This window comes from Callospermophilus lateralis, chromosome 1 (assembly GCF_048772815.1).
Source record: "Callospermophilus lateralis isolate mCalLat2 chromosome 1, mCalLat2.hap1, whole genome shotgun sequence".
In the NCBI taxonomy this organism is placed as follows: Eukaryota; Metazoa; Chordata; class Mammalia; order Rodentia; family Sciuridae; genus Callospermophilus; species Callospermophilus lateralis.
The window spans coordinates 149,079,208-149,103,607 of NC_135305.1; the positions used below are offsets into that span (position 1 = coordinate 149,079,208).

Below are 24,400 nucleotides of genomic sequence, written 5' to 3' on the forward strand. Positions count from 1 at the left end.
AGGCTGTCACTGAGTTCTTAGTGCCTCACTGAGTTGCTGAGGTTGGCTTTTAACTCGAGGTCCATCTGTCTCAGCCTCTTGAGCCACTGGGATTACAGGCATGTGCGACTATGTCCGGTGGTAGTTGGGTTTTGTTTTTTTGTTACCTAGGAGCACTTTACTACTGACCTATATCCCAGTCCTTTTTTAAAAATGTTTTATTGGGTCTCACTAAGTTGCCCAGGCTGAACTGAAACTTGAGATGTGCCTGCCTCAGCCTTCCAAATTACTGGGAGTGCAGGCATGGGCCACTATACTGGTGGTAGCTGGGCTTAAATACACCGATCTTGCTATTTGCTTTTATTTTTCTTTGGTATTGGGGATTAAACCCTGTGTCTTGATCATGCTGGTCAAGCTCTCACCATTAAATTATATTCCCAATACTTCTGTGCCTCTTTTTAAATTTTATTTTGAAAAAATCCCCCAGGCTGGTTTGAACTTGTGGTCCTCTTGCCTCAGGCTCCTGAGTAGCTTGGTTATAAGTGTGTACCACTGTACCTACTTATGACTCTTTTTGTTACTAACTTAATTCCTTTAGGGTTTCTCTTGTACACCTTTAATTTATTATGGTCTTCTTTCAAGTGCTATTGTACCATTCTATTTTTGGTATTACCGTAGCATATTTCATTTCTTTCTAGACTTTGTGTGATTATTAACACCTTTTTTTCTAAATTTGTTATAAATCCCCCAGTAGGTGTTGTTTGAACCATTATCCTCCTCCCAGCCACTGCATATTGGAGTATTTTACCACTGAGCTACATCCCAGGCATTTTTCATTTTTATTTATTTGTTTTTGGTACCAGGTTTGAACCCAAGAATGTTTAACCACTGAGCCATGAATCTCCAGCCTTTTTGTAAAATTTTGAAACAAAGTCTTGCTAAATTCCTGAGGGCCTGCTGAGTTGCTAGGACTGACTTGAAACCTGCAGTCCTCCTGCCTCAACCTCTTGATTTCCTGGGGCGACAGGTGCACTACTGCTCTTGACTGAACAATTACCTTAGAGAGTTTTAGGAAGAAGAACATTTCTATTAAAAGTTACCCATGTAATTATTATTTTTGATATTCTTTCTATAGATCCAGATTTCCATCTGGTGTTTTCCTTCTGCTTGAAGAACTTGCTTGAGTTTGACATAGTACAAACTGGAAAGGTGTTTATTTCTCCACTTTTTGTGTGTGTGTATGTGATCTTGGAGATTGAACCCAGGGGTGCTTTGTCACCAGCTTTTTATTTATTTTGAGAAGGTCTCACTAATGTTGCCAAGGCTGACCTTGAATTTGGACTCAAGCTGGACTTGCCATCCGCCTGCCTCAGCCTTCTGAGCTGCTGGGATTATAGGGGTGTGCCACTGTTCCCAGTTTGAACATAGGGCCTTGTGCATGCGAGGCAGGTGTGCTACCAGCTGGGCTACATCCCCTGCCTGCTTCTGTTTCTTATGCTTAGTTTCATTAAGCTTATGTCCTTGGATTTATAGTTCTCATCAAATTTGGAAAGTTTTAGCCAATATTTCTTTAATCTTTTTCTGTTTCTTTGCCCCTATGTATTAGATCACATGAAGTTGCCCGAGTTTACTGATTTTTTTTTCATATTTTTTAATTCTTTTTGCTGTGTTCAGATAGTCACTGCCATTGCTTTTTGCCTTTAAATTAAATCTGCGTCTCCAACCTGCTGTTAATTTATTCAGTGTATTTGTGTATTTTTCACTTCAAAGCAACTCAAATTCAACATGTTTATGTTTTCCGTCTATACTTAACTTACATTTTGCTAGCTTCTTAAACATGGAGAATTGGCCTAATGCCATGACTAAGTAATTCTATCATTTGTGTAATTTCCATTGCTTTTTCTGGTTCTTTTTTTCTTTTTGGTAGGTCTGGCTAAAATTAGAAGTATCACTGGATGTGTTTTTTACTTTTACTTTCTAGGTTGCTATCAAGTCTGATGTCTTTGGACTTGCACATTTCCTCTTTTGAAGCTTTTTCAGGTTCTCTCTCCTTGGTATTTGAAACCTCCCCATGTTTAGTGTGTGCTTTTTCCATTCAAAGAGCTAGGTATTAAGTGATCACTTTCTGCCTGGAAACTCATGACCTTTTTCAGATTTTCTTGAATCATTATGTTGCAAGGTCTGTTTTTTCTCCCTTTGCAAGATTCTAGTTATAGTTAGATGTTGACACTCTCAAATCCTCATGGATTTTCTCTAAACTTCTATTTTTTTTTTTTGGTACTGGGGATTGAACCCAAGGCTACTGTACCACTGAGCTATATCCTTGACCCTTTTTAGAAATCTTATTGTGAGATCAGGCTCTTGGTAACTTTTGAACTTGAAATTGTGATCCTCCGGCCTCTGCTTCCAAAGTTGCTGTGATTACAGGTGTGCTTCCCCATGCCCTGCTTATATTGTTTTTATCCTATTTCATGAGAGATTTTCTTAACCTTGTTCTTTCATCCTTAGAGCAAAATTATGTTACTTTTCAAAACCCATGTCTTTTATCTTCACAATATACCCTCCCATACACACTCGATTTAGTGGATGTTTGCTTTTTTTTTTTTTTCTCCCTGTGTGGCGTAGTTGGGTTTTGGGTTTCTTCTGTATCTGGGAACTTTTTGTTTTAGCATTTCCTACTGCAGACTTTCCCTCAAACCTTTGATGCTTCCTGGCTGTGTGGCACTCAGCAGCCCTTCCAAGCTCTCACCACAAGGCCCTCAGCTGGCCTTTATTTTCCTTGGAAATCCCCAGATGTCATTATCTGTCCTTCACTCAGTTAGTTCAAGGGCTGGGGATGTGCCCCAATGGTTAAGTGCCTCTGGGTTCAATCCTTGGTACAAAATCTGCTGTCTGGGGCTGGGGTTGTGGCTCAGGGGTGGAGTGCTCGTCTAGCATATGTGCCCTGGGTCCGACCCTCAGCACCACATAAAAATAAATAGAATAAAGGTATTGTGTTCAACTTACAACTAAAATATATATATATTTTTTATATATATATAAATTTTTTAAATCTGCTGTGTAGTTGGGAGAGGCCTTGTTGGTGCTCAGTGGAGAGATTTTGATTTTTGTCCAGATTTTCAGTCTGGTTCTCTCCTCTTCAAGGACTTTGGTACCAGAGATTGAACTCAGGGGCACTAGAGCCACATTCCCACAGAGCCAAATCCCCAACCCTATTTTGTATTGTATTTAGAGACAGAGTCTCAGTTGCTTAGCACCTTGCTTTTTCTGAGGCTGGCTTTGAACTTGTGATCCTCCTGCCTCAGCCTCCCGAGATGCTGGGATTACAGGTGTGCACCACCGTGGTCACAAATTTTGGTGAATGCCATGTGTAGATTTGTTGGGAGTTGCTGGGTATATAGGGAATAACCAAGTACATGGTGACAGTTTTTTGAAAACAGCTCCAAAGCAGTGGGTGGAGTCAGTTCCATACCTTCCTCAACCATGTGATTGTCTTTCTGTATTTCTCTGCTGATTCCTGAGGATGAGTCTTATTGGGTGGCATCCTTTTTGGTGGATTTAGTTTTTGAGAGGCAGTCTAAGGAGACAGATGCAGCACTGGTGACCAGGGAGATCCTGGGAGCTTAGGCCTCTTTCTCTGGCTTCTCAAGCCTGATAGGGCTCCTTGCTGTGAGTGGTGACTGTGTCCCCTGTTTCCAGCACCTCGAAACGCAGACAGAAAGAAGGAAGAAAAGCCGCTTGTTCCTCATCCACGGGCCTTGCATTCCCTATAGAGACATACTTAGCCTATAATCCCAGTGGCTGGGGAGGTTGAGGCAGGAGAATCAAGAGTTCAAAGCCAGCCCCAGCAGCTTACCGAGGCCCGAAGCAACTCTAGTAAAATACACAACTCTTATTTTACTTAAGTGCCTCTGGGTTCATTCCCTGGTACAAAAAAAAAAAAAAAAAGAAACAAAGAAAATACATGTTCAGGACCCTTTCATGAAAAGATAGCATTTCAGGTACAAGAAAGGAGGAGTTGAAAATGGACAGGAAGTGATGTGGATGAAGATACCCCACAAAGCAGCAGGAGGGGAGCAATCAGAGAATGGCCTTGGGTTCTCCCAGGTATAGCAGTGGTGGCTCCCTGTGCAACAGAGGGCCGAGCCAGGTCTCCAGCTCGCTCCTGCATTCATTTCCCTCTGCACGTGTGTGGCTACAGGCTGCCCCTGAAGGAGGACTGTGGTCTAGTATGGTCAGATGCTTCTGTACAACAGCCTGCTTACAGAAAATCCCCACTAACAGAACATGCAGGGTCAGCCTTAGCCTTGATCTTGGCTTTCCACCCTTTTAATTACACTTTCTACATGAAAAGCATAGACACAAGGGGTTGGGTAGTTCATAAGCATAAAGCGTTTAAGAATCACGTCAAGTCCAAAGAGACCATAATAATAATTAGAAACATTTTAATTCCTAGCCACTTGGCGGCACTTAGTATCAGAGCCATCTGAGCATGTCAGCCTTTGAACTTGCTCAGCAAGAGTACATGATCACACACTCTTAGGGTAAATCAGAATTAGATGAAGGTTATTTATTGGTGAGACTTTTTTCCTGTAGTGAGCTTCCTTTACACAGCATGGTGTAAATAGCATCAGATTGAATGAAAAGTCTGTTAAATGCAACCATAAATAACTAGAATAAATATACATCAAGTCACTTTACAGCACATATTTTTAGGGCCAAGGTTTGGATCTGTCCGGACCTCAGTGTGCTCTCTGGGTGGAGCAGCTGAGATGGCAGCAGACATCTCACTCACAGCTGTCATGTGACCGAGTGATGGGCCAACAGAAGCTCCCTGAGCCCCTCCTGGGGAGGAAGCTGACAGAAACCCAAGTCCATTCAAGGGATAAGGATTGGAGGGAACCAAGAATCAGAGATACAGGGAGGAAAAACCACTTCTAGTCATTTCCAAGGCTCTTTCATTTTGCAGAAATAAGAGGATCCTTGTTGTCAGGAACATATTCCTGATGTGACCCCCTCCCCCATCAAGGGGGCCGTGGCCCCAGGGAGGCAGCAGCCGACCATCTTCCTTTTGAGCAGGGGACCTGCTTTGCGGGCCCTCGCCTCGCCTCTAGAGGCAACTCCTGCATCATGTGATACTGACACAGCTGTCACCATTGATCCTAGGTTTGTCTTGCCATCAGGTTGGGGAATCTTTTCTGAAATGGTCCTTACTGCATTTCCTAAGCTTAACAGGGAGGAGATAGATGCGAACAGCTCTAACCCTGAAACCCACACATTTTCCAGCTGGCTGGATCATGGCAGAGGAAAGTGGAGCACATCCTTTTTCTCAGCCAATCCGCACACTGAAGCTTCCAGATAGCACTGGCGCACGGCTTCCTGTATGCACAATATCATACAATAAATACAATGCTGTAGTTCTGTAAGAACTGGCAAGGCCCAAAATGACAGCGTCCAGCAAGATGGCATGTGCTGCTCTGGAACAAAGTACCATTGGACAAAGACTTACTTGGGGCACAAATGCACTGGGGCAGCAGGTGAGCCTGGAGGCAGCTCAGCCCCACCACACACACACACTTAGGGTTAGGAGTGTTGGGTAGGCCAACCAGAAGGGCAGAGGGATCCCCTGGAGCCTCCATCTGGACTTGAAGGTCTGAGTTCTGAAGCAGACCCTGAATTGAGCAGAGCACCTCAGACAGTCTTAAAAACGGGCACAGCAGCCCCTCTACTGCACCCTCACGTGCTGGGAGGAAGGGCCATTTCTGAGCACAGAAGTGGGCCAGGCCTGGATCGTGTGCTTCTCACTCCTGCGGTTTCAGAAAAGGCCCCATGCGATCACTGTCCCTCCAGCTCCGAGTATGCCTCAACTCCCACAGCTGGGACGCATCCCAACTGTCTCTGAGCTAAGGCCAGGAATGTCCCTGTGTCCTCTGCTCCTGAGCAGTCCAGGGGAAACTGTTAGACCAGAGGCCCAGAAAAGACAGGTAGCAGATGGGGTTGTCTTGGTGGGAGATAGGGAACCACCATGGGCTTATTCCCAGGAACAGATTCTAAAGCAGGAAGATTAACACAAAAAGCTCCCCGTGTGTCCCCTGCATGTTTGGGCACTGGCCCAACCACTTCAAGATGGAAGGAGGCCTGGAGGCGCTGCCTCAGAGATGCCTGCTTGAGGCCAGTGGGCAGGGCTGGCCACAGGTGTTTGTGGAGACACTGCAGAAAAAACAGGACACTTTGTGTGGCTGAAGTTATGTCACGCCCAGCCTCCTGCTGCAATGTCCTGTGAAAAGGAACCAGCAGGAGCCATATGGCATCAGAATCTGGGAATCATGAGACACAACTTCCAGGAAGATCAAATTAGACACCAACTGTGTGGGAACTAGACTATCCTACAAATATACCACAAACAGGCAGCAAAAGAACCAAACCCATCACAAAACGTACAAAGACAAAAGGTTAAGTCTTCCAGGAGGCCCCGGAACGTGGACGAAAGTTCAGAAAAGCAAAATGTTGCCAACTCCTCACGCTGGGCCCTGGAGGGGATGCGCCTGCAGTCAGTCGCAGGCTTCCCAGGCTGGCACAGTGAGTGCCCTGGTGACAGCCTAATTCTTGGGCTTGCTCGCTTCAGCCACTTAGGGGGTCTTCCCTGTAATGAATGGCACAGCGCAGTTTCTCCAGCATGATTTCCAAAGAGGAGTACTGGGGGAGCTTGATCATGAACATGCAGGTCTCCACCCGGATGTAGCGGGAGTCTGGGGAACCTACAGAAGAAACATGGGGGCCAACGTCAGGGCCAGGTGCATGTGGCTATGGGAGGCCCAGGGAGGTAGGCTGGCCTCTCTGCCTCCAGGTTTGTTTGGCCAGCAAAATTTTTTAAAAAATTATTTTTCTGCATTTAAAAGGAGATTTGGGGCTGGGGATACGGCTTGGGTTGTAGAGTATTTGACTAGCATGAGCCAAGCCCTGGGCTTAAGCCCCAGCCCCCACCGAAATAAAGTTAGATTAAAAAAATACTGGGTTTTCATTTTCTTTGAAAATGCTAGGAGATCTGCACCATCAGGATTGTGTTGCCACAGCTCCTCCCTGGCCCTTCCCCTCAGTTATGTTTTGGATTTTGGTCTGTGGGATCCTGTTCGTTCGTTATGCCAGGCCTGACAGCTCTGGTTCCAAACAGAGAAGGGCCTGAGTGTCCCTACTTGGAATGGGAGTGGGAGGGCCAGTACCTGCTGTGCCATCCGGGGGGGCGATCTTCATGGGGTAGGGGGGCACGTGGGCTGTGTCAGGGCCCCCATCTTTACAGGGGCAGGTGAAGGGGATGCGCTCCTGGTTGCAGGCGAACTTGATGAACCTGCACAGCTCCTCCTGGGTGAACGTCTCCAGGGCCCCCCAGAAGAACTCGATGTGTTGGTCCGTCTCCATTAGCCCCACCTGGTACATGGTATGGGCCTGGGGAGGAGAGACCCCAGATGTGAGCAGGCCCGGGTTGCCACTGAGCCATCCCAGCCTTGGGGTCTACACATGGGCCACAAGCACAGGGCAGTTATGGAGATTACAGTGACAGTCCATGGTGAGGACAGAGTGTGAAGACAAGCTGTTGCTGCGGCCTGCCATCAAAGGTAAGGGCAACATTGGGTGCCAGGTCCACTGCCACAGCCTGTTCAACCGGCCTGGCCCAGGGCCGCCTACCTTCAGAAACTCGAGGTTGATGTACGGGAGGCCACAGGTGCGCAGCTCCATCTCCAGTGGGCTGAGGGTGGTGAGCAGCTGCAGGGGGATGATGGAACCCAGGCCTGCGCGCACGGCCGTCACGCACTCCATGTTCTGCAGCTCCCGCAAGCGCAGGCTGCGGATGGCTGCAGCGTAGATATCCTTGTTCTCCCACCTGGGGTGAGGGAGAGCACCCAAGAGGCTGACGGGGTGCTCCTGAATCTGGGGCCACACTGCCCCTGCAGCCAGAGGCCCCCAGCCTCTCCAGTGGCCTCAGACCCAAGCGCCCTGGTGGTCCCAGTCCTGGCAGCTCAGCTCACTCCTCCCTGGCTTCTGGTGTGCCCTTGAGAAAGGCCTTCAGCTGAAGACCATCTTTCTTGGTGCCCAATGTTCCCCCCCTTTGGGAAATTCCCACCTGTGACTTGACCCAGGCCCAGTGCTGCTGTCACCCTGGCTGACTGGTTTGGTCGGACCCTCCTGTGTACACTCACGCCACAGGGATGTGCCGGCCGCGGCTGCACAGCTCCACCTCCTCGCCCGTCATGGTCAGGTAGGTGAACCTGCAGCAGGGCTTGCTGGGGCCGTCAGGACTCTCGGTGGCCAGGTGCTGGGAGGCAATCTCGGCGCACAGGGCTTCCAGCTCGCTCTCGTCATTGATCTGCAGGGACACAGGCAGGGAAGACTTAGGCTCACTGCCCACCGCACTGCCAATGTCCCTGGACAGTGGCACTCATATCTATCTGGGCACCACACAGCTTGGCTGTGAATGGGCGTGGGACACAGGCCAGGCTGTCAGTTCAGCGTTGGGTCTGTGCCCTAGACCCAGCTAATGAGATCCAGATTCCTGGGTTTTTCCTAATACTGTGTTCAAGGGGCAGCCTTCTTATGCTGGTGTGACTCTGATGACAGGATGGCACCCCTGGTGCTACGGAGGCCATCTTTGCCAGCATCTGGGAAAGACTGAGACTGAGTTTTCTTTTGGTACCAGGGATTGAACTCAGGGTACGTAACCAAATATTCTTAAGTTAGTTGAACCTGGTATTCCTGTCACCTGCCACCAGAGCCCAGATTTAATTCTACCTGTGGAACATGTACAGGCCACTGCCTTCCACCATTTGCCAGAATAAAGGTCCAAAAGTCACTGGAAGGAGCATACTGGGTTCCTGGGGAGATGACAACATGATCCAGAGGAGAGCAGCCTGCAACTGCTGAGGATAATGACAGTTGGGAGTGCTGGAACCTACCCTCTGTTCTCGGTGGCACCCTTCCCAGTGAAGGCTGCAGGCATCCTGCTGGCAGAAGCACAGCTAGCCTCCCTCAATGGCCTTGTGGTCCCCTTCAGCCGGAAGCCTTGGCTGGACTACTATCTGCATTCATGTAGCATCTCTAATACTATCTTGCAGTCCCAGTCCCTTGCCGTCACGCAGAGCCCCAGAGGACTTCTCAGAGCCGTGTCTGACAGAGATGCTTACACAGGGGCAGACCCCTTGCTCAGCCCCTTTGGGGGACTCAGCAGTCCTGTTTCTGCAGAGCAGCAGGGTGACATCTAAGACCCCTGCTTTGTTGCTCCCTTGGCTGGCTGCTTACAGAGACCCTGGCCACCAGGTGCCTCAGTGGCCCTGGAAGTTGCTGTTGGTAGAGTCACCTGAAACCGCCCTGTGGAGGTCTGCGGCCATGGGAGCAGAAGGAGGGCCCTTGCAGAGGAGGCCTGGCTTCCAAGACCCTCCCCACCGTGCTGCCACGGTTCTCCAGCTGAGGAGCCAGACGGAGTTCTTGGCCCTTCTGCCAGCAAGGATGGCCAGGGCCAGCAGGGCACTTCCCATAGCCCTTTCCTGGGCTTGTGAGGATGGACTAAAACCCTCAGCATGGGCCCTTACATACAGGAAACAGTCTGGAAACTTCATGAAGACAGGAAGTGGGCCCAGAGCCTGGCCCACCTGGGCCTCAGTGATGCTACGGGAGGAAGGGAGGCCCAACAGCCTCAGCCACACCAGCAGCTGGGGGGCACAGGCCACCTGCTCCTCCAGGAGGGGCTGGTCTGATGTTGCCGTGGCCTCCACCTCTGTGTCTCAGGTGTCCTCAAGGAGGGGAGGAAGGACTCCATCTCAAAGCCTTTGTGGCATATCCCAGATGATCCGCAGGGCTGACCTCCTGCGTGCTTTCTGAGGCCCCTGTGCAACTCTTAAAGATGAAACTGGATATGAGAGAGATCACTGGGCCCTTGACTTGCTGTGTGCATATGTGAGCACGCCACGGCAAATTTCCCCTTCCTGTGTATTTATAAAGCATGCATCTAAAAAATATATAAATAAAAGAGGAAGGGCGGGGGCTGGGGCTCAGTGATAGAGTGCTTGTCTAGCATGTGTGAGCACCGTATATATATATTGGTGTGATCCTCAGCACATATATATATATATTATATATTAGATATATAGATAAATAAATAAAGGTATTGTGTCCCACTACAACTAAAAAATATTTTAAAATATTTTAAAAATAAATAAATAAATATAATAAAAGGAAGATCAGTAGAGTAGAGGAGAGGGGAAAAGGGTGGGAGGAGAGAGAAAGGGGAAGTCCTGGGAACTGATGTGGGGCTTAGTATGTTGCCTGTATATATGACTGTATCCAGATGAACCCTGGTATTATGTATGACTATAATGCACTGGTGAAAACATTTACAAACTGGACCAAAAATAAAGAAATCAGACCTTCTGTGGTGCCGCCCCCTGCCTCTTTGAGCTGCCAAGAACCCTCCACCTGCATCCTCAGGGACAGACACTGTAAGCAGAGGGCCTGGCAGAGCAGGTCACATCACCCCTGACTTCTTCAGTCAGCAAGGAGGGGCTAGAGCTTTGACACCAGCCCTCCTGACGCCGCTAGTGTTCTCTTGGGGATCATTCCTCATAGTGGGGCTGGGGCCCGCGTGAAGCCAAGTGGAGGTGGTGGGGGGGCCAGGGCCCTGCTGCCACCCAGAGAAAATGAGCCTTCACTTACGCTCTCAAACTTCTTGACGTAATTATAGGTAAGGATGTCTGCTTCCTGCAGGTCCTGGTCAGGGTCCAGGGGCTCCCCCACCAGAGTCTTCCAGAAGGAGGGCAGGAGGTCCAGGGGAAGGGGGACATCTGCCCGGATGGCGATCCCCAGCAACTGGCCTAGGAAGTGCAGCAGCTGCTCCTCCCCGTAGGTGATGGGGCTGGGCGTCAGGATGTACTTGCCCTGAGGTGCAGGGGCAGAGGCAGCAGTGAACAGGTGTCCTTGGCGCCCACCCCCCACAGGCAGGAGAGGCTGCCACAGGCCCGAGCTCACCCAGGTGGCACAGCAAGGCCTGCCCACCCAAACCAGAGAGGTGCTTGAAAGGCAGAGAGCCAGGAGGACGTGCACCAGGGAGCCGTCACCACCCTGCGACTGGACTGCCTTGCCATGGCCTCACCTTGTTCTTGTTGACAGCAGAGCTGGGGCACAGCAGCAGGAGTGACAGCGAAGAGCTCTGCAGCTCCTTGCACACCTGCCACAGGAAGTGGCGGAAGGAGCCACCTGCAGGACAGACAGGCTGGATCAGCACCCAGGGGTCCCCAGGAGGAGCGCCTGGAGGCTCCCTCCCACCTCACCTGCGAGACCTGGAAGATCAACCAATCTTTTTTCTTTTTGCAGGGCTGGGGACTGAACCCAGGGCCTCACCAGGCTAGGAACCCTCTGACTGAGCCACACCCTAGCCCGGAAGATCAATTCTTGTCAACCTGACCGGCTATGGTGGAGCAGAACTGGGGGAGCTGAGTAAAATCCTGCTCTGCTGCTCACTCGCTGGGTGACCCAGGGGTAGCCCTGCTCTCAGGACATCTCTGAATGGGGTTCAGTCATGCCTCTATTGAATGGGGGAGAGGCGGAGCCTTGCAGGCTGGGCAGAGGATTCAGTGAGGTCGCAGTCCAGCCTGATGGGCGGCACCTCTCCTGGTGCCAAGCCTGTCCTGATTTTTTTAAAGTTTTTTTTTAATAAAGTTTTTTTTTTTAATATTTATTTTTTAGTTATAGGTGGGCACAACGTATTTATTTTATTATTTTATTTTTATATGGTGCTGAGGATTGAACCCAGTGCCTCATACATGCTAGGCGAGCGCTCTACCACTAAGCTACAGCCCCAGCCCAAGCCTGTCCTGATTTGCAGGCTTGTTTGGTCCCTGTTCCTTCCCCTGGGCCCTGCTGGCTGGGAGCAGGCAGTCTCCTGGAGTGTGTGCTGATTTAGAGGACACTGACGCACATAGGATGGCCATCTTCCAGCTCTTCTGCTGCTGCCTTTCAAATATCTTTGATTTTCTTACAAAACTCCTCATCCGTCCCTGGACTTCCCTGTGAGTGCCCCTGTAGGTGCCCTAAGGTCAGCTACACTCACACAGGGCCTCCCTGGGGCCCAGTATGGGGGCTGATGGCAGGGCCTGGCCATAGGGCAGGAGGCTCCTGACCGCAGAGGCTGGGAAGGCCAAGGGCCTGGGCTTTCAGACCTGCTGAGCCTGGGGAGTGACCTGATTCTGTGGCATCCAAGTTCTTCTACCGAACTGGGGGTCTGCCAGGGGGCCAGTGTTCCCTGCCACTTCTGGCAACAGTGTCCCAAGGACAGACCGCGGGAAATGGAGGACTGAGCTGGGGGACTTTTCCTCCTCCTTCCCACCTAGTGCACCCAGCTGAAGAGAAGTGGGGCTTCTTCCCCCACCCATGGTGGAGATGCTTCTTGAATGTCTAGAGCTAAATAAACATGACTTCCCAGAGAGTGCAGAGTGCAATGATGCCACATGCCACTGAAATTAGGTGCCCTGAGCCAGGCCTACCCAGCCCTTTAGCTTGGGCTCTTCCTGGGAAAAGGACTGACCTGCCTCTGCTGGACCCACCACAAGGACAGTGGCCTCGCCCCAGACCACTGCAGGCACCAGTTCTCACATGGGAATAGGGTTGGTCAGTGGGTCCGGGTCAGTCCAGAAGACCTGGCTCCTGCAGAGCGTGGGGGGGCTCCCGGGCAGCTCAGGGGAAATCAGCCAGGAGCCCCGCATTCTAAACTCCTAGGGCAGCCCTGGGAGACTTACTAGTGCCGTGGACCTCCTCCCCGGTGAAGCGGATGTTGAAGGCGTAGGTGGGGTCGCCGCCACTCGCCAGCTTGACGCAGAGCTGAGAGGATGGCACAGAGGCCAGTTGCCTGGCAGCCTGGCAGAAGTAGGAGTTTTCAGAAGCTCTGATTTCCCCTGGGAAGCGAGAGAGGAGTGGGTCACAGCCTCCAGTGGCTGTCCCCTACCCTTCCATCATGGAAGCAGCCTGCTGTGCTCAGTCTGCTCCCCTGGCCTCTGGGTTGTGCCTTCCCTCTGTCCTCGCATCTTCAAATGTCTCAGGCCTAAGCACTTGCTAAGTGGTTCCCACCGCCTAGAATCTCCCTCCCTCCTCCAAAGATGAGGCCCAGGTCCTTCTCATCTTCTACAGGCTTCTGAGTGCCTCCAGGGGGCTCCTCCCTTAAGTCCTTGCATTCTGCCAGTGTGTGGGGCTACTGCAGACTCCAGCAGTCCTGTAGGTGCGCCCCTGCCCTTTGATGAGCCCAGCGATCAGCAGGCACATGGCCATCAGAACACAGCTGCGCTGCCCCACAGTGAGTCCTGGCCACGGGGTAAAGGAAGGCTCTGTCTCTTGCTGCTGGGAAGGCAGAGACCCTGAGGTCACCCTGGGCTTCTTAGAAGCCACACGCTGGGGCTCCAGAGCACAATGAAAGCAGCAGCCAGATGAAGGAGAACTTAGTCGCTCCTTTTGGAAGCTCCTTCTGTGTTGGGCAGCCCCACCCGGTTTTTAGGCACCACCATTTTGCTCTCTGTAGCCACCCCTACCTCCCACAATTTCCAATGGGTCCAAGGTGATCTCGGGTGCAGCGTGGTCGGCGGTCCTCTGCACAGTGGCATTCAGCACTCGGTTCATCACGGTCACCTTTGTGTCATAGAAGATCAGCCCTGGAGAGAGGAATTGGGAGAGAAGAATGGGCGGGGCTGCTTCCCTTCCTTCCCAGTCACCCCTGTATCCATCAGAGGCTATGGTGGCCTACAGGGTCTTCTCTAGGCAGGTGCTAGGCAGGGCACTCAAGTGCCACACTGTGGCAATGTGAAGCGTGACTATGCTATTTATCCAAGTGCTCAGTGCCCTCATGTGCCCTCTGATTGCTCAGTGGGGGACCCTGTTCTGCAGTCGACACAAACAAGGAGGGTGCAAAACTGAGTAGCTAAGTGCCCACTTTTATTTTTATTTTTTTGGTACTGGGCATTGAATCCAGGGGCGCTCAACCACTGAGCCACGACCCAAGCCTGTTTTTTATTTTTAGAAACAGGGTCTCACTGAGTTGCTTAGGGTCTTGCCAAGTTGCTGAGGCTGCCTTTGAACTCATGATCCTCCTATCTTAGCCTCCCAAGCCGCTGGGATTACAGGCACGCGCCACTGCGCCCAGCCAGGTTACAAGGCCCTGCCCCTGCTGTAGTTAGTTTCTTTCTTTTCTTTTTGTTGTTTTGGTATCAGGGATTGAACCAGGGGTATTAACCAACAAGCCCATCTCCAGCACCGCCCCCCCCACCTTTTAAAAATTTTTATTTGGAACAAGGTCTCACTAAGTTGCTGAGGCTGGCTGTTTTGGGCCATCCTCCTGCACCAGCCTCCCAGGCTGGTGGGATGACCGGCGTGGGCCTCTGCGCCTGGCTGTGGTTGGTCTCTACTGGAGGCTCTGGTGCTGCAGAGGATGCCCGTCCGCTAAGGTGGGCAGTGGGCATCTTCTAGGCAGTTTGGACAAAGGCCTGGTTATTCTGCCTGGAGGTTCTGGCTCTGGTGCCTTAAAGGTCACCTCTCTCTTCCTGCAGGGTCCAGGCAGGCGCAGGCACTGACCTTTGGCCTCCTTCAGAAGGGCTGCGATGCTGTGGGTGTACATGGGTGTCTGGCGCAGCTCCACCAGGGGCAGGAAGAAGGTCTCCAGCGTGGTGTTGAGGGACTGCAGCAAGGCGAAGCGCAGGCGCAGACTTTCAATGGGTACATCTGTGGGGATAGGACGGTCATGCCGGACCTCCGCCAAGCCAGCCCAACACACTTACCTCAGCACACTCAGGAGGTCCCTGTCACTGGGGAGGACCATGTACAGTGGGACTGGGGGCTGGTTTTATTCCTGGGACCCCAGAGACACTCTCAGTGAGCAAGGGCCCTCAACGTGCCTGAACACGTGCCAAACAGAAGGCAAGTGTGGGGCCCTGAGGATGGAAGGCCCTTCAGCCTTCCTTTGGGCCTCGGGTGGGTTCTGGGAGGGAGCCCCAGGCCATGTGCATGCAGGGCAAGGGCTCCACTACTGCCCCAGCTTTGTGTTGTTTAACTCTTCAAACACCTGAAATAATTACAGCCTATAGGAAATCCAAAAATAGCAGAGTCCTGGGTGCCCTTCAACCAGGACCCACACCAGGCATGCACCACTGCGCCCAGCCAGGTTACAAGGCCCACTGCCTTAACTGTCACCCTCACACCTGTGGCACACTCCACCACAGAGACTGAAGTTAGGGACAAGTCCTTGCCCACCTTTACCCCCTTGTGTCCAGAAGCGCAAGGCCCTGCCCCTGCTGCCAGGTGAGGCAGCAGCTCATGGGGCCGGCAGGCGCTGGCAGGGCCTGCTCCCAGGGGCAGATCCAGGTGTGGGTGTTGGCCCCTTATTTTCTGAGCGTATTCCTAGCTTTCCACAAAAACACGTTGCTCCCCCATCAGGATAATGCAGGTGGCCATCCCCTCTCACACTCCCACAGCAGCCTGGCCTAGAGGAGCATGTGCACACAGCAGGGTCCTGGGGGCTGCAGTGGGCGCTGTGGTGGGCACTGCCTTCCAGCCCTGCGCTTCTCAGTCTGTGGCCTCACCCTGCTGCAGTGAGCACGGGAACAGGCCGGAGACTCCCTTGGCCGTGGTCACAGCCGCCTGTCTCTCCCCCTGTCTCTACACACCTAGCAGGTAGAAGGAGCCCTTAAGTATTTCTGTAACAGATGTCTAAATGGCATCTAGCCCTTCTAAACATTGCTTGTCACAGGGTATGTCCCCACTGGGCATTAGGGAAGGGGTTACTCCAAGGGGCCACATACTCAAGAGACAGGCCACCCTGGGGTCAGTGGCGTCAGCAGGGTCTAGGTAAACCTCGTGGGGGTGGAGCCTTGCAGGTGTGATGGCAAGGTGGCGGCATAGCCGATTGATGTACTGCACGAGAGCCACGTCCATCTCCAGGGTCCACTTCCTTGAGGCCTTCTGCGCATGTCGAACATCAATGCAGGCACACCTGGGGCAGGGGAGGGGAGAAGGGCCAGGTGGGGGCTGTTTTCTAGGATGAGGGCTGATTCCTCCTACAGAGCCACAGCCAGCTCTGGAGTGTGCTTGGAATTGCCAAGCCTCCAGGGCTTTCTTGGTGTTCAAACTGCTCCTCACCGGAAGAGCTCTTTCAAAACAGGCCTGTGGAGCATTCCAGGGGGGGAGTATGCATGGAGCAACCTCTGGCAACATGCACGTGTCCTGTTGTGTTAGGGTGAAAGCAAGGTCACATATGGTGACCCAGGCTAAATGTACACTGACTTTCTGTGTTTTCTATTTTTTTTTTTTGGGGGGGGGGTAACCAGGGATTAAACTCAGGGGCACTTGACCATTGAGCAGCATCCCCAGCCCTATTTTGCATTTTATTGTGAGACAGGATCTCATCGAGTTGCTTAAGGCCTTGCTTTTGCTGAGGCTGGTCTTGAACATCCTCCTGCCTCAGCCTCCTGAGCTGCTGGGATTACAGGCGTGCGCGACTGTGCCTGGCATCTGTGATTTCTTTACCTGTATAATGAGCTCAAAATGGTGCCAGAACCTGTCACATTTTCAAAGGAATTCAGAGAGAGGGTGCTTGCCAAGTACGTGGCCATGCCCAGCACATCCATGTGCACAGGGCCAGCTGTTGGACATCAGTAGCCTTTGCCCCGTGTCCTATTCCAGCATCCATATGTAGGGCTGTTGGCACGGCTGGTCCCCAGGGTGCTCAGGAGGGCCTTGCCGTAGGGCTGCGTTAGCACAGCAGGGGCAGAGGCCACCCAACTGCCTGCTGCTGGGGCTCTGCTGGGTAGATTAGGCCATGCTCAACAACAGAACGCTGAGCATCATGGGAGCGTGTGCAACACCACCACAATCGGATGACCCCGAGAGGTGGGAGAAAGGCAGACTGCGACAGCATGCCCTTCTTCAGCTGCACTGAAGTCATTAGCTCCCAGGACAACACTGGGAAAGATGTCCCCTGAGCATCAGGCAGCCTTCACCTCGGGGCACAGAACCACAGGGCATTGCCTCCTTGTGTGCAGACACTCATGAGGTGTCCAGTGTGCACGGCCTTCCTCCCCAAACATTGTGCAATTGATCCAAAAAAGGCAGGGTAGCAACCAGCAGGCAGGCAGGCACCTGGCCAGTGCCTACGGCGCCTCCAGTGGCCACATACCACACTGACCACACCACCCAGGAGGGGTACCTAGGGGAAATTGGGGATGCACCTTCTTGTCTCTCCTCACCACAGGCCACCTTGGTCCCATCCAAGGAGTCTCATAGAGAGACCTAGATCCCCATCCCTGGAGAGCCCTCACAGCCCCTCTTAGGCTGGCTGCCTTAGACAAATCCCTGGCAAAGAAGCAAGGGGGTGTCGAGGCATCGTGTGACCCTGGACCAGCATGAACCAGGCCTTCTTCTGTCACAAATGAGCACTATGCACTTTGCAGTCTTTTTTTAGCCCAGTTTGTCCCTTCCCAGTTAGAAATGAGTTTCTAGTCCCAAATAGGTGATTCTACTTTCCAACAAAACCAAGGTTGTCCCTCTTGCTGATTTCTAAAACAAGTTCAGAAAACCTGTCCTTCCGTCATGATGCTGAGCCCCACCTGAGGGCTGACTATGAGGCTTCACTGTGAGATGCTGGCCCTGAGCAGCAGACAGTTCTCAATTCTAAAAACCCATGTGTGCAGCAGCCTGTGCAAGGCAGCCCCTCTCAGGACTGAGTGTGTCTTGCTATGGGCAGAGCCAAGTGGGCTTGTGGGAGAGCAAGCGAGTGGTAGGGCTCTCTGTCCTGCAAATGGATTTGCTTGGGATCCACGAAGAGACAGGAAGGGGAAACCATGTTTGTCCCTGGAGACTGGCCAGCTATGCCTTGTTGATGCTCCTGCCTGGGTGGGACAGAGGGCAGCGGAGACTGGAGGAAAGGAGGAATCCAAGGAAAAGGATCTTTAGAATAGGAAATTGTCCCAGTTACTGACTAAATTGTGTCCCTCCCACAAATTCACATGTGGATCCCTCTCCCCCAGTGTCACTGTGTTTGCAGACAGGGCCTTTAAAGAGGTAACTGAGGTTACATGTAGTCACAGGGGCCCCACTCTAATAGGTCACCTTATAAGAGGACCTCATGAGAGGAGGGTAGGACAGACACATGGACCAAGAAGAGACCAGGGGAGGCACAGTGGGCAGGTGTGCTTTACCTTGGCCTGCCAGCCCCAGGGCTGTGCTGCAGCCACTGTGTGTGGCACTCCGTTAGCCAGGCTGTGCTGACTATGCTGTCCATAGTCAGATTTGGAGGGAGAGAACAGGGCTTGTTTGGAAATGTTTAGGAAAATCACCTAACGATTATGAGAATTCAGGAAACAGTTCAGAAGGCTTCTGGGGGGACAGACTGGCTCCAGAACCTGTGTTTTGGTGTCGCTTGCAGTTGCTATTCAAGCCATGAGCTAGCTGGTCCAAGGGACGACAACCCTCTTACCTCTCAAAATGAAGATCGTAGCCACAGGACAGAATTGCCCTCCAGACGCTGCGGATGTCCTGCTTGGCTCGGTCGATGACAAACTTGTGAAACCCTTCTAAGGTCAGGTACTTCTCCTCGGGGACTGATGGAAGAGTATTCACAGTGTCAGGAATTTGGTAAGAACTGTGCACGTGGGTCCCCAACCTGCTATCTTGGCATCCCTGTTTGTGACCTGGTCCACCTGGTCCCTCCCTTCTCCAGGCCTCCAGGGCCGGTCACCCTGCAGTGCAGGCACGGGGAGGCCCCAGGCCTCGGCCTCCCACTGGTCTCCCAACAGAACAGGTCTCCTCCTCCCTCCTCTGTGTGAGTCTCAGAAACTCCCCACTAACATCACAGGGAGCCACTTTCCCCAGTTCTGCGGGGGCCTCGGGTCACCAGCTGAGAACCAGGCAGGGCCTCTGGCAGGAGTCTCCTGTCACCTCTTCCTTTTTCATCTCAGTGTTCAGTATTTGCAGAACTACTATTTTCACCTCAACTCAATCAACAAAAATGGCATCCTGGCATGGCCAGGAATATTTCCCAAAGTCTTCGGAAAGGCTGCCCAAACTTCAGACCACGGGGAGTGGGGGGATCCCCGTGGGAGGGAGCCCGGCAGGCAGGAGCCCAGAGGCTCTTTCTGAGTGGGCTGTGCAGCCTCCAGGTTAGGAGTGGTTCCCAGGCCGTGTCCCGTTCACGCTGCTCATTTACCTTCTTGTTTTTTTGTGGGCGACTTTTCTGGATCCTTTTCGTCTGGTTTGCTCTTTTCTGGTGACTTGGGCTTCACAGTTGGTTTCTTTTCACTTAAGGCAGTCCTGCTATAGACCAAAGCACTGGAATTAGAATTCCTCATGTCCACACCTCCTCGCAGGAGGCACAGAAGCACACACACATGAGCTCCCCCAACCCTCCGCTAACCAACTCAGGGCGCATGGTTGAGACAGGGCTGGGTTAAGACTGCCTTGGTTCTGAGCGAGAAAAATGTACTGAGCAAATTTCACAGCAAATCAATGTTTTACAAGGTGCCAGATCTTGCAGATGCTTTTCAAACTCTTTCTACATACTCGAGAGCTACAGTGTCCAACAAAGCAGACACTCGTCAGATGCAGGAACTTGGGGTTAAATTAAAGTTAGGTAAAATCACAAGTTTTTTCCTCTCTGGAACACTTGAAATGTGGCAGGGTGAGAGTACTGCATTACACCAATAGCATGGACTTCCATACCCACAGAACGGACGGTGCTGATTTAAAAGTGCTATGCGAAGCAAATTAATGAAAGGACACCAAGTTGTTCTGGCTATTTACCAACGTCTCTATTCATTCCTGCCAGGCAAGACTTGGCTGTCAGAGTTTCAACTGTGAGAATTTGAGAGTCATAAGAAAATTCTATCAAGCACACATGCAGATTCATATATGGAGCATGTTGGAGCACTAAAAAAAGGATGAGGAGTTTCTTCTGTAGTGGTCTGGAAAGATCTCCAAAACTGGTACTAAACAGACTAGTGAGGTGCAGACACGTGTACACCAGTCAGCTTTATGCATGTCCATGTTCACTCATGTGCTCAGACATGTGAGTGACGTGGAAGGCATGTGAGTGACGCTGGCTGTCCCAGGCAGGGGGGCCCAAGGCAAGGCCAGAGGAGAAGAGTGGCTTTTCACTGCACATGCTTTAAGAAAATAATGCACACACGTAAATAAAAGGCTCTGTGTGTCAGTGTTAGAAACAGCTGGTCTGGGATGATCTTTATTTTTTTTGGTGCTGGGAATTGAACCCAGAGCATCACACATGCTAAGCAGTTGCTCTACCACTGAGCTATACCCCCAGCCAAAGTTCAGTTTTCCCTATATACATGTATGCATTTTCTAATCTTTCTAATCTACAATAACTATGCATTATTAGCATAGTTTAAAAAAAAGTCTGTACATTAAAGATGTATACTTTTTTTTTTTTTGGTATTGGGTATGGTGCTTTACCACTGAGCTACATCCCCAGAACTCTTCCCCACTTTTGTTTGTTTGTATGGTGCTGGGGATTGAACCAATGGCCTTGTGCATGCGAGGCAAGTGCTCTACCAGCTGAGCTATAGCACCCCCCCCCTCCCTATTTTTTTGAGACAGGGTCTCACTAGGTTGCCAGGGCTGTCCTTGAACTTGGGACCCTCCTGCCTCAGCCTCTGGGCCTCTGGGCCGGCATGCACCATGTGCCTAGTGGACCGTCTGCCCTCCTGCCTCCAGCTCTGGCTTTCACACGCTGCGGCTGTGAGCTCGGGCTCACAGTTGGTGAGGGCTGGAGGCCATGGCAGCGCAGAAGAGTGCCACAGCCTCTCAGGCGCCTGCTCGGGGCCCTGCCTCCGCCCGCCAGCTGGCCCCGTCTTCCCGAGTCCTGCGGGCGTGCACCTGACACTGTTGAGCACGGCTTTGTCCTTGGCAGGCGGCTTGGTGATGGGCCGCTTGGTGCTCACCACCTTCACGGGGTGCTGCTCCTTCCCAGCTTTGCTGTACTTGCTCTTGTCAAACTTGGGCTTCGGCACGCCGTATTTCCTCAGGATCTGCAGAGCACAAAAGCAGGGAAAGGGGGTCTCAGGCTCACCCAAAAGGGCACCTGTGGCCCAGCACGGCACAGGGGGTGGGGGACTACCTGGGTGAGCTGGTCTTCTAGCACCTTCTTGGGAGGCCGGACATTGGTAAAGAAGATGTGGAGGAGGTTGCCTGGAGTCTGGGAGTTGATCTGCTCCTTGCTGAGATATATGTCAGAGACCCTGATGGGCTTTGCTGGTGTCAGGCTCAGCGTCTGCTCTGAGTGGGCACAGCTCTTAAATATCTCTGTCAGGACCTCTCTGGCCCCAGGCACCAGCTTCTCACCTGCCACGGAAGGGAAGGAGGGCAAAACAGTTCTGCCATGAGCACGCTAGGCCAGGACTTGCCCTGTAGTTTCAGAAAGCAGTTTTGAGTGCAGACAACAGGCATCTACTGGAGGTGACAAGATCCCCCTCTCTGGGCACACACCTTAGCAATGTGTTCAACTCTCCGTGCAGTAAGGTGTAGCCCTGTGACTCTGTTTTCAGTGGGTCACGAGCCATATCTGGGCCAGGCTGCTGTCCTCTGCACTTGTCCCCTCTACTGGCTGCCTGGAAATGACAGGCTCCCCTGGAATGGCATGCCTCAGAGCTCATTCTGGACGCCTAACACATGCAAGCAATGATCTCCCCTCAGTTTGAGCCACGTGCTCTTGAGCAGTTATTTATTAAATGAGTTTTTGCATTATTGGAGAACATGTTGCAAAACCAGTATGATAAACGGGGTCTGGGAGTTGATCTGCCCTTTGTTGATGTGTGAAAGACTCTGATACAAGAAAACCGTGAGCTAGAGAAAATATTTACTCTCTTTTGTTCATAATCAAGCCCTCTAGAAGGCACTCTGCCCTTTCCTGGGGGCATCAGGGACACATAACAATTCTGTACTCCTGCTTTCTCTGCTCCCTTCTCCCCCCACCACTCTGGCCAGACTCTCCAGAGCCCATTTAGCTATAGGGGAAAAGACTCCCTGTAGATTTGAGGCAAAAAAAAAAAAAAAACCCCACAAGGTCAATGCCTGTTACCCAAACCCAAGCACTTTCCGTGAAGGTTTGACTGTATAAGTATGCCCAGATTCAAAGTGTGAAGACTGGGAAACCCTCAGGCGTCCCATGTAGACTCCTCTATGCCAATTGGGCAGGAAAGGGGAGCAAATATTCGCCCTCAAAGGAGCAGGGCTGGGACTGAGGGGCAGCAAGGTAGCCTCTCAGATGGAAATTTAAGGAGACACTGGAAAAAAAAACAAAACCCAAATACACATGATATTAAAATATTAACAGTGACGTTCAAGCAGTACTGGAGCCTGATATGGTAGGAAAAAAATGGTAACATTGATTTTGATGCTGTCCTTACATGACATTTTAATTTTTTTTTTTATTTTTTAGTTGGACCCAATACCTTTATTTTATTTATTTTTATGTGGTGTTGAGGATCGAACCCAGGGGCTCGCACATGCTAGGCAAGTGCTCTACCGCTGAGCCATAGCCCAGCCCGACATTTTAATTTTTAATTTTTTGTTCCTTGTGGATATTTTACATTGATTTTTTTCTTTGGAGATGGGGTCTTTCTGGGTTGCTCAGGGTGGTCTCAAACTCCTGAGCTCAAGTACCTGGTTGTAAAGTGGGCACCACATGTTCAGTTGTATTATATTTGACTTTTCAAAATATCGTATGAAAATATTCTTCTTCTTTTTTTTTTTTTTTTTTTGGTAGTGAGTTGGACCCAGGGCCTAGCATGTGCTAGATATATGTTCTACCACTGAGTTAGACCTCCCATCTCTCCAAAATATGTGTATCTTAATGACTGATTTTTGGGAGCTCTTACATTTTGGGCGTAAGACCTCACTTACTTTCCCCTGATCCCAGTGCTGAGTGAATATTTCCAAATTCCATGACTGGGAACAATAATTTGAAAAAACAAAACCTCTACTCAGTGTTATATATTTTTCCTAGAAAATACAAAACAACTTGACTCTACTATGAAATCTCAAACAATATTAAAGATTTAGAGAAAAGAACACAGATTAACATTTTGAGAAAGACTGATAAAAACAAAATAATGACAAAGAACTGTTGCTAATTATTAGACAGACAACTCCCACTGCTTCTGAAGGGGAGCCTGGGGAGACAGCTGGCTTGGACAGATGCCCCGTCTGGATTCAGCTCTGTGGGCAGTCATTAAATTCCTGGGTCCTGGATGGACACTTGGTACCATGTGGGAAAGCCAGCCATGGCCTACCCCACAAGAGTCTCCAGAATGACACAAGGGATAGGAAATGGGGCTTTGTGAACAAACAGCAGGAGCTGTTTCTTTCCCAAGAGAGGGCTGGAAAGGGTAAGGCACAGTGTCCCCTGAGCATTTGAGCAAAGAATTATCAGCAAATTCGTGGTTTATTCCGGCTGCACAGGACAGAACAAAATAAATACACATGAGCTTGAATAAGGGAAGCCCTGCTAGACAAAAGGGAGAAACTGCCCAGAAAGCAAGCCCCTAGGGGAGTCTGGAGCAGGAATGCCCACCTCCCTAAGTCCCTGTGTCACTCTTCCGCTCATTTCAAATCCTGCAGCTCCCAGGGATGGTAGCGGAGTCCTTGAATGCAAGATGTTCAGAATAGAGGAAATGGCGGTGGTATGGAGGGGAAATTTTTGATCAATTTTTCTATAAACCTAAAATTACTCTCAAAAGGGTTCTGTTTTAAAATCCAAAACCTACCTTTAATTGACTTATCATTGAAATAATCTTCTAACCCTGGGCTCCCTTGAGTATCAAACAAACTCTGGTTCACTACAGATACAGTCAGAATCTCTTCTGTGGACATTTCCATCAATTCATCTTCACCATCCAAACTTGACAAGCCAATCAAATCATTATTGTTAAATAAACTTGCTCGAATTTTCTCAATTTTGGCTCGGGATCTTATCTGGGTGAACAAAGAAAAAAGGTCAGGATGTGAATTGAGAGTGACCACTCGGTATGCATGGCATCTTCCCTCCCAACCTTTCCCTAGAATCCTGTCCTCATCTTGAGCTGCCCGCCTTGTGGTGCTGGACTTCCTTAGAAATACCCCAAATGGGGACTTATTAGGGGACAACTCAAGTGGGAATCTATCACTAAACCCTGGCCAGGCCCATGACTTCACCCTGATGCTCAGGGAGTTAATTCCACGTGGAGCTGAGGAAGTCCCCAGGAGGAGGCCAACGGACTGAAAGAAGTGGCTGCCGGCCACACTGGGGAGGGCAGTGCAGGCAAGTGCTCCGCCTGGTGCTTTGCACTTCCAGTGGTGGGAGGACAGTTTTCACTCCACCTCCTTTTCTTTTTTTTTTTTTTTTTTGGTACAG

The 24,400-nt window shown here is 50.9% G+C and overlaps 1 protein-coding gene across 8 annotated transcripts in view; it reads right to left on the reverse strand.

Annotated features, from left to right (window-relative positions):
• Positions 1-4,407: 4,407 nt before the first annotated feature.
• Positions 4,408-24,400, reverse strand: part of Hectd4 (HECT domain E3 ubiquitin protein ligase 4) — a 172,052-nt gene continuing 152,059 nt past the window's right edge. For 5 of the 8 annotated variants that reach the window (XM_077108969.1, XM_077108967.1, XM_077108968.1 and 2 more), the window contains exons 62-76: positions 23,775-23,982; positions 21,128-21,351; positions 20,887-21,038; positions 19,202-19,308; positions 18,473-18,596; positions 15,801-15,991; positions 14,578-14,724; positions 13,542-13,661; positions 12,759-12,914; positions 11,117-11,220; positions 10,681-10,902; positions 8,175-8,341; positions 7,663-7,858; positions 7,200-7,422; positions 4,408-6,737 (exon numbers count right to left, since the gene is read on the reverse strand). In XM_077108969.1, the coding sequence (XP_076965084.1) occupies positions 6,601-6,737; positions 7,200-7,422; positions 7,663-7,858; positions 8,175-8,341; positions 10,681-10,902; positions 11,117-11,220; positions 12,759-12,914; positions 13,542-13,661; positions 14,578-14,724; positions 15,801-15,991; positions 18,473-18,596; positions 19,202-19,308; positions 20,887-21,038; positions 21,128-21,351; positions 23,775-23,982 (2,478 nt within the window). In that variant the 3' untranslated portion in view covers positions 4,408-6,600. Of the gene's footprint in view, positions 6,738-7,199; positions 7,423-7,662; positions 7,859-8,174; positions 8,342-10,680; positions 10,903-11,116; positions 11,221-12,758; positions 12,915-13,541; positions 13,662-14,577; positions 14,725-15,800; positions 15,992-18,472; positions 18,597-19,201; positions 19,309-20,886; positions 21,039-21,127; positions 21,352-21,558; positions 21,672-23,774; positions 23,983-24,400 lie in introns of those variants that run through there. The other 3 variants (XM_077108965.1, XM_077108971.1, XM_077108970.1) reach the window with 3 other exon arrangements.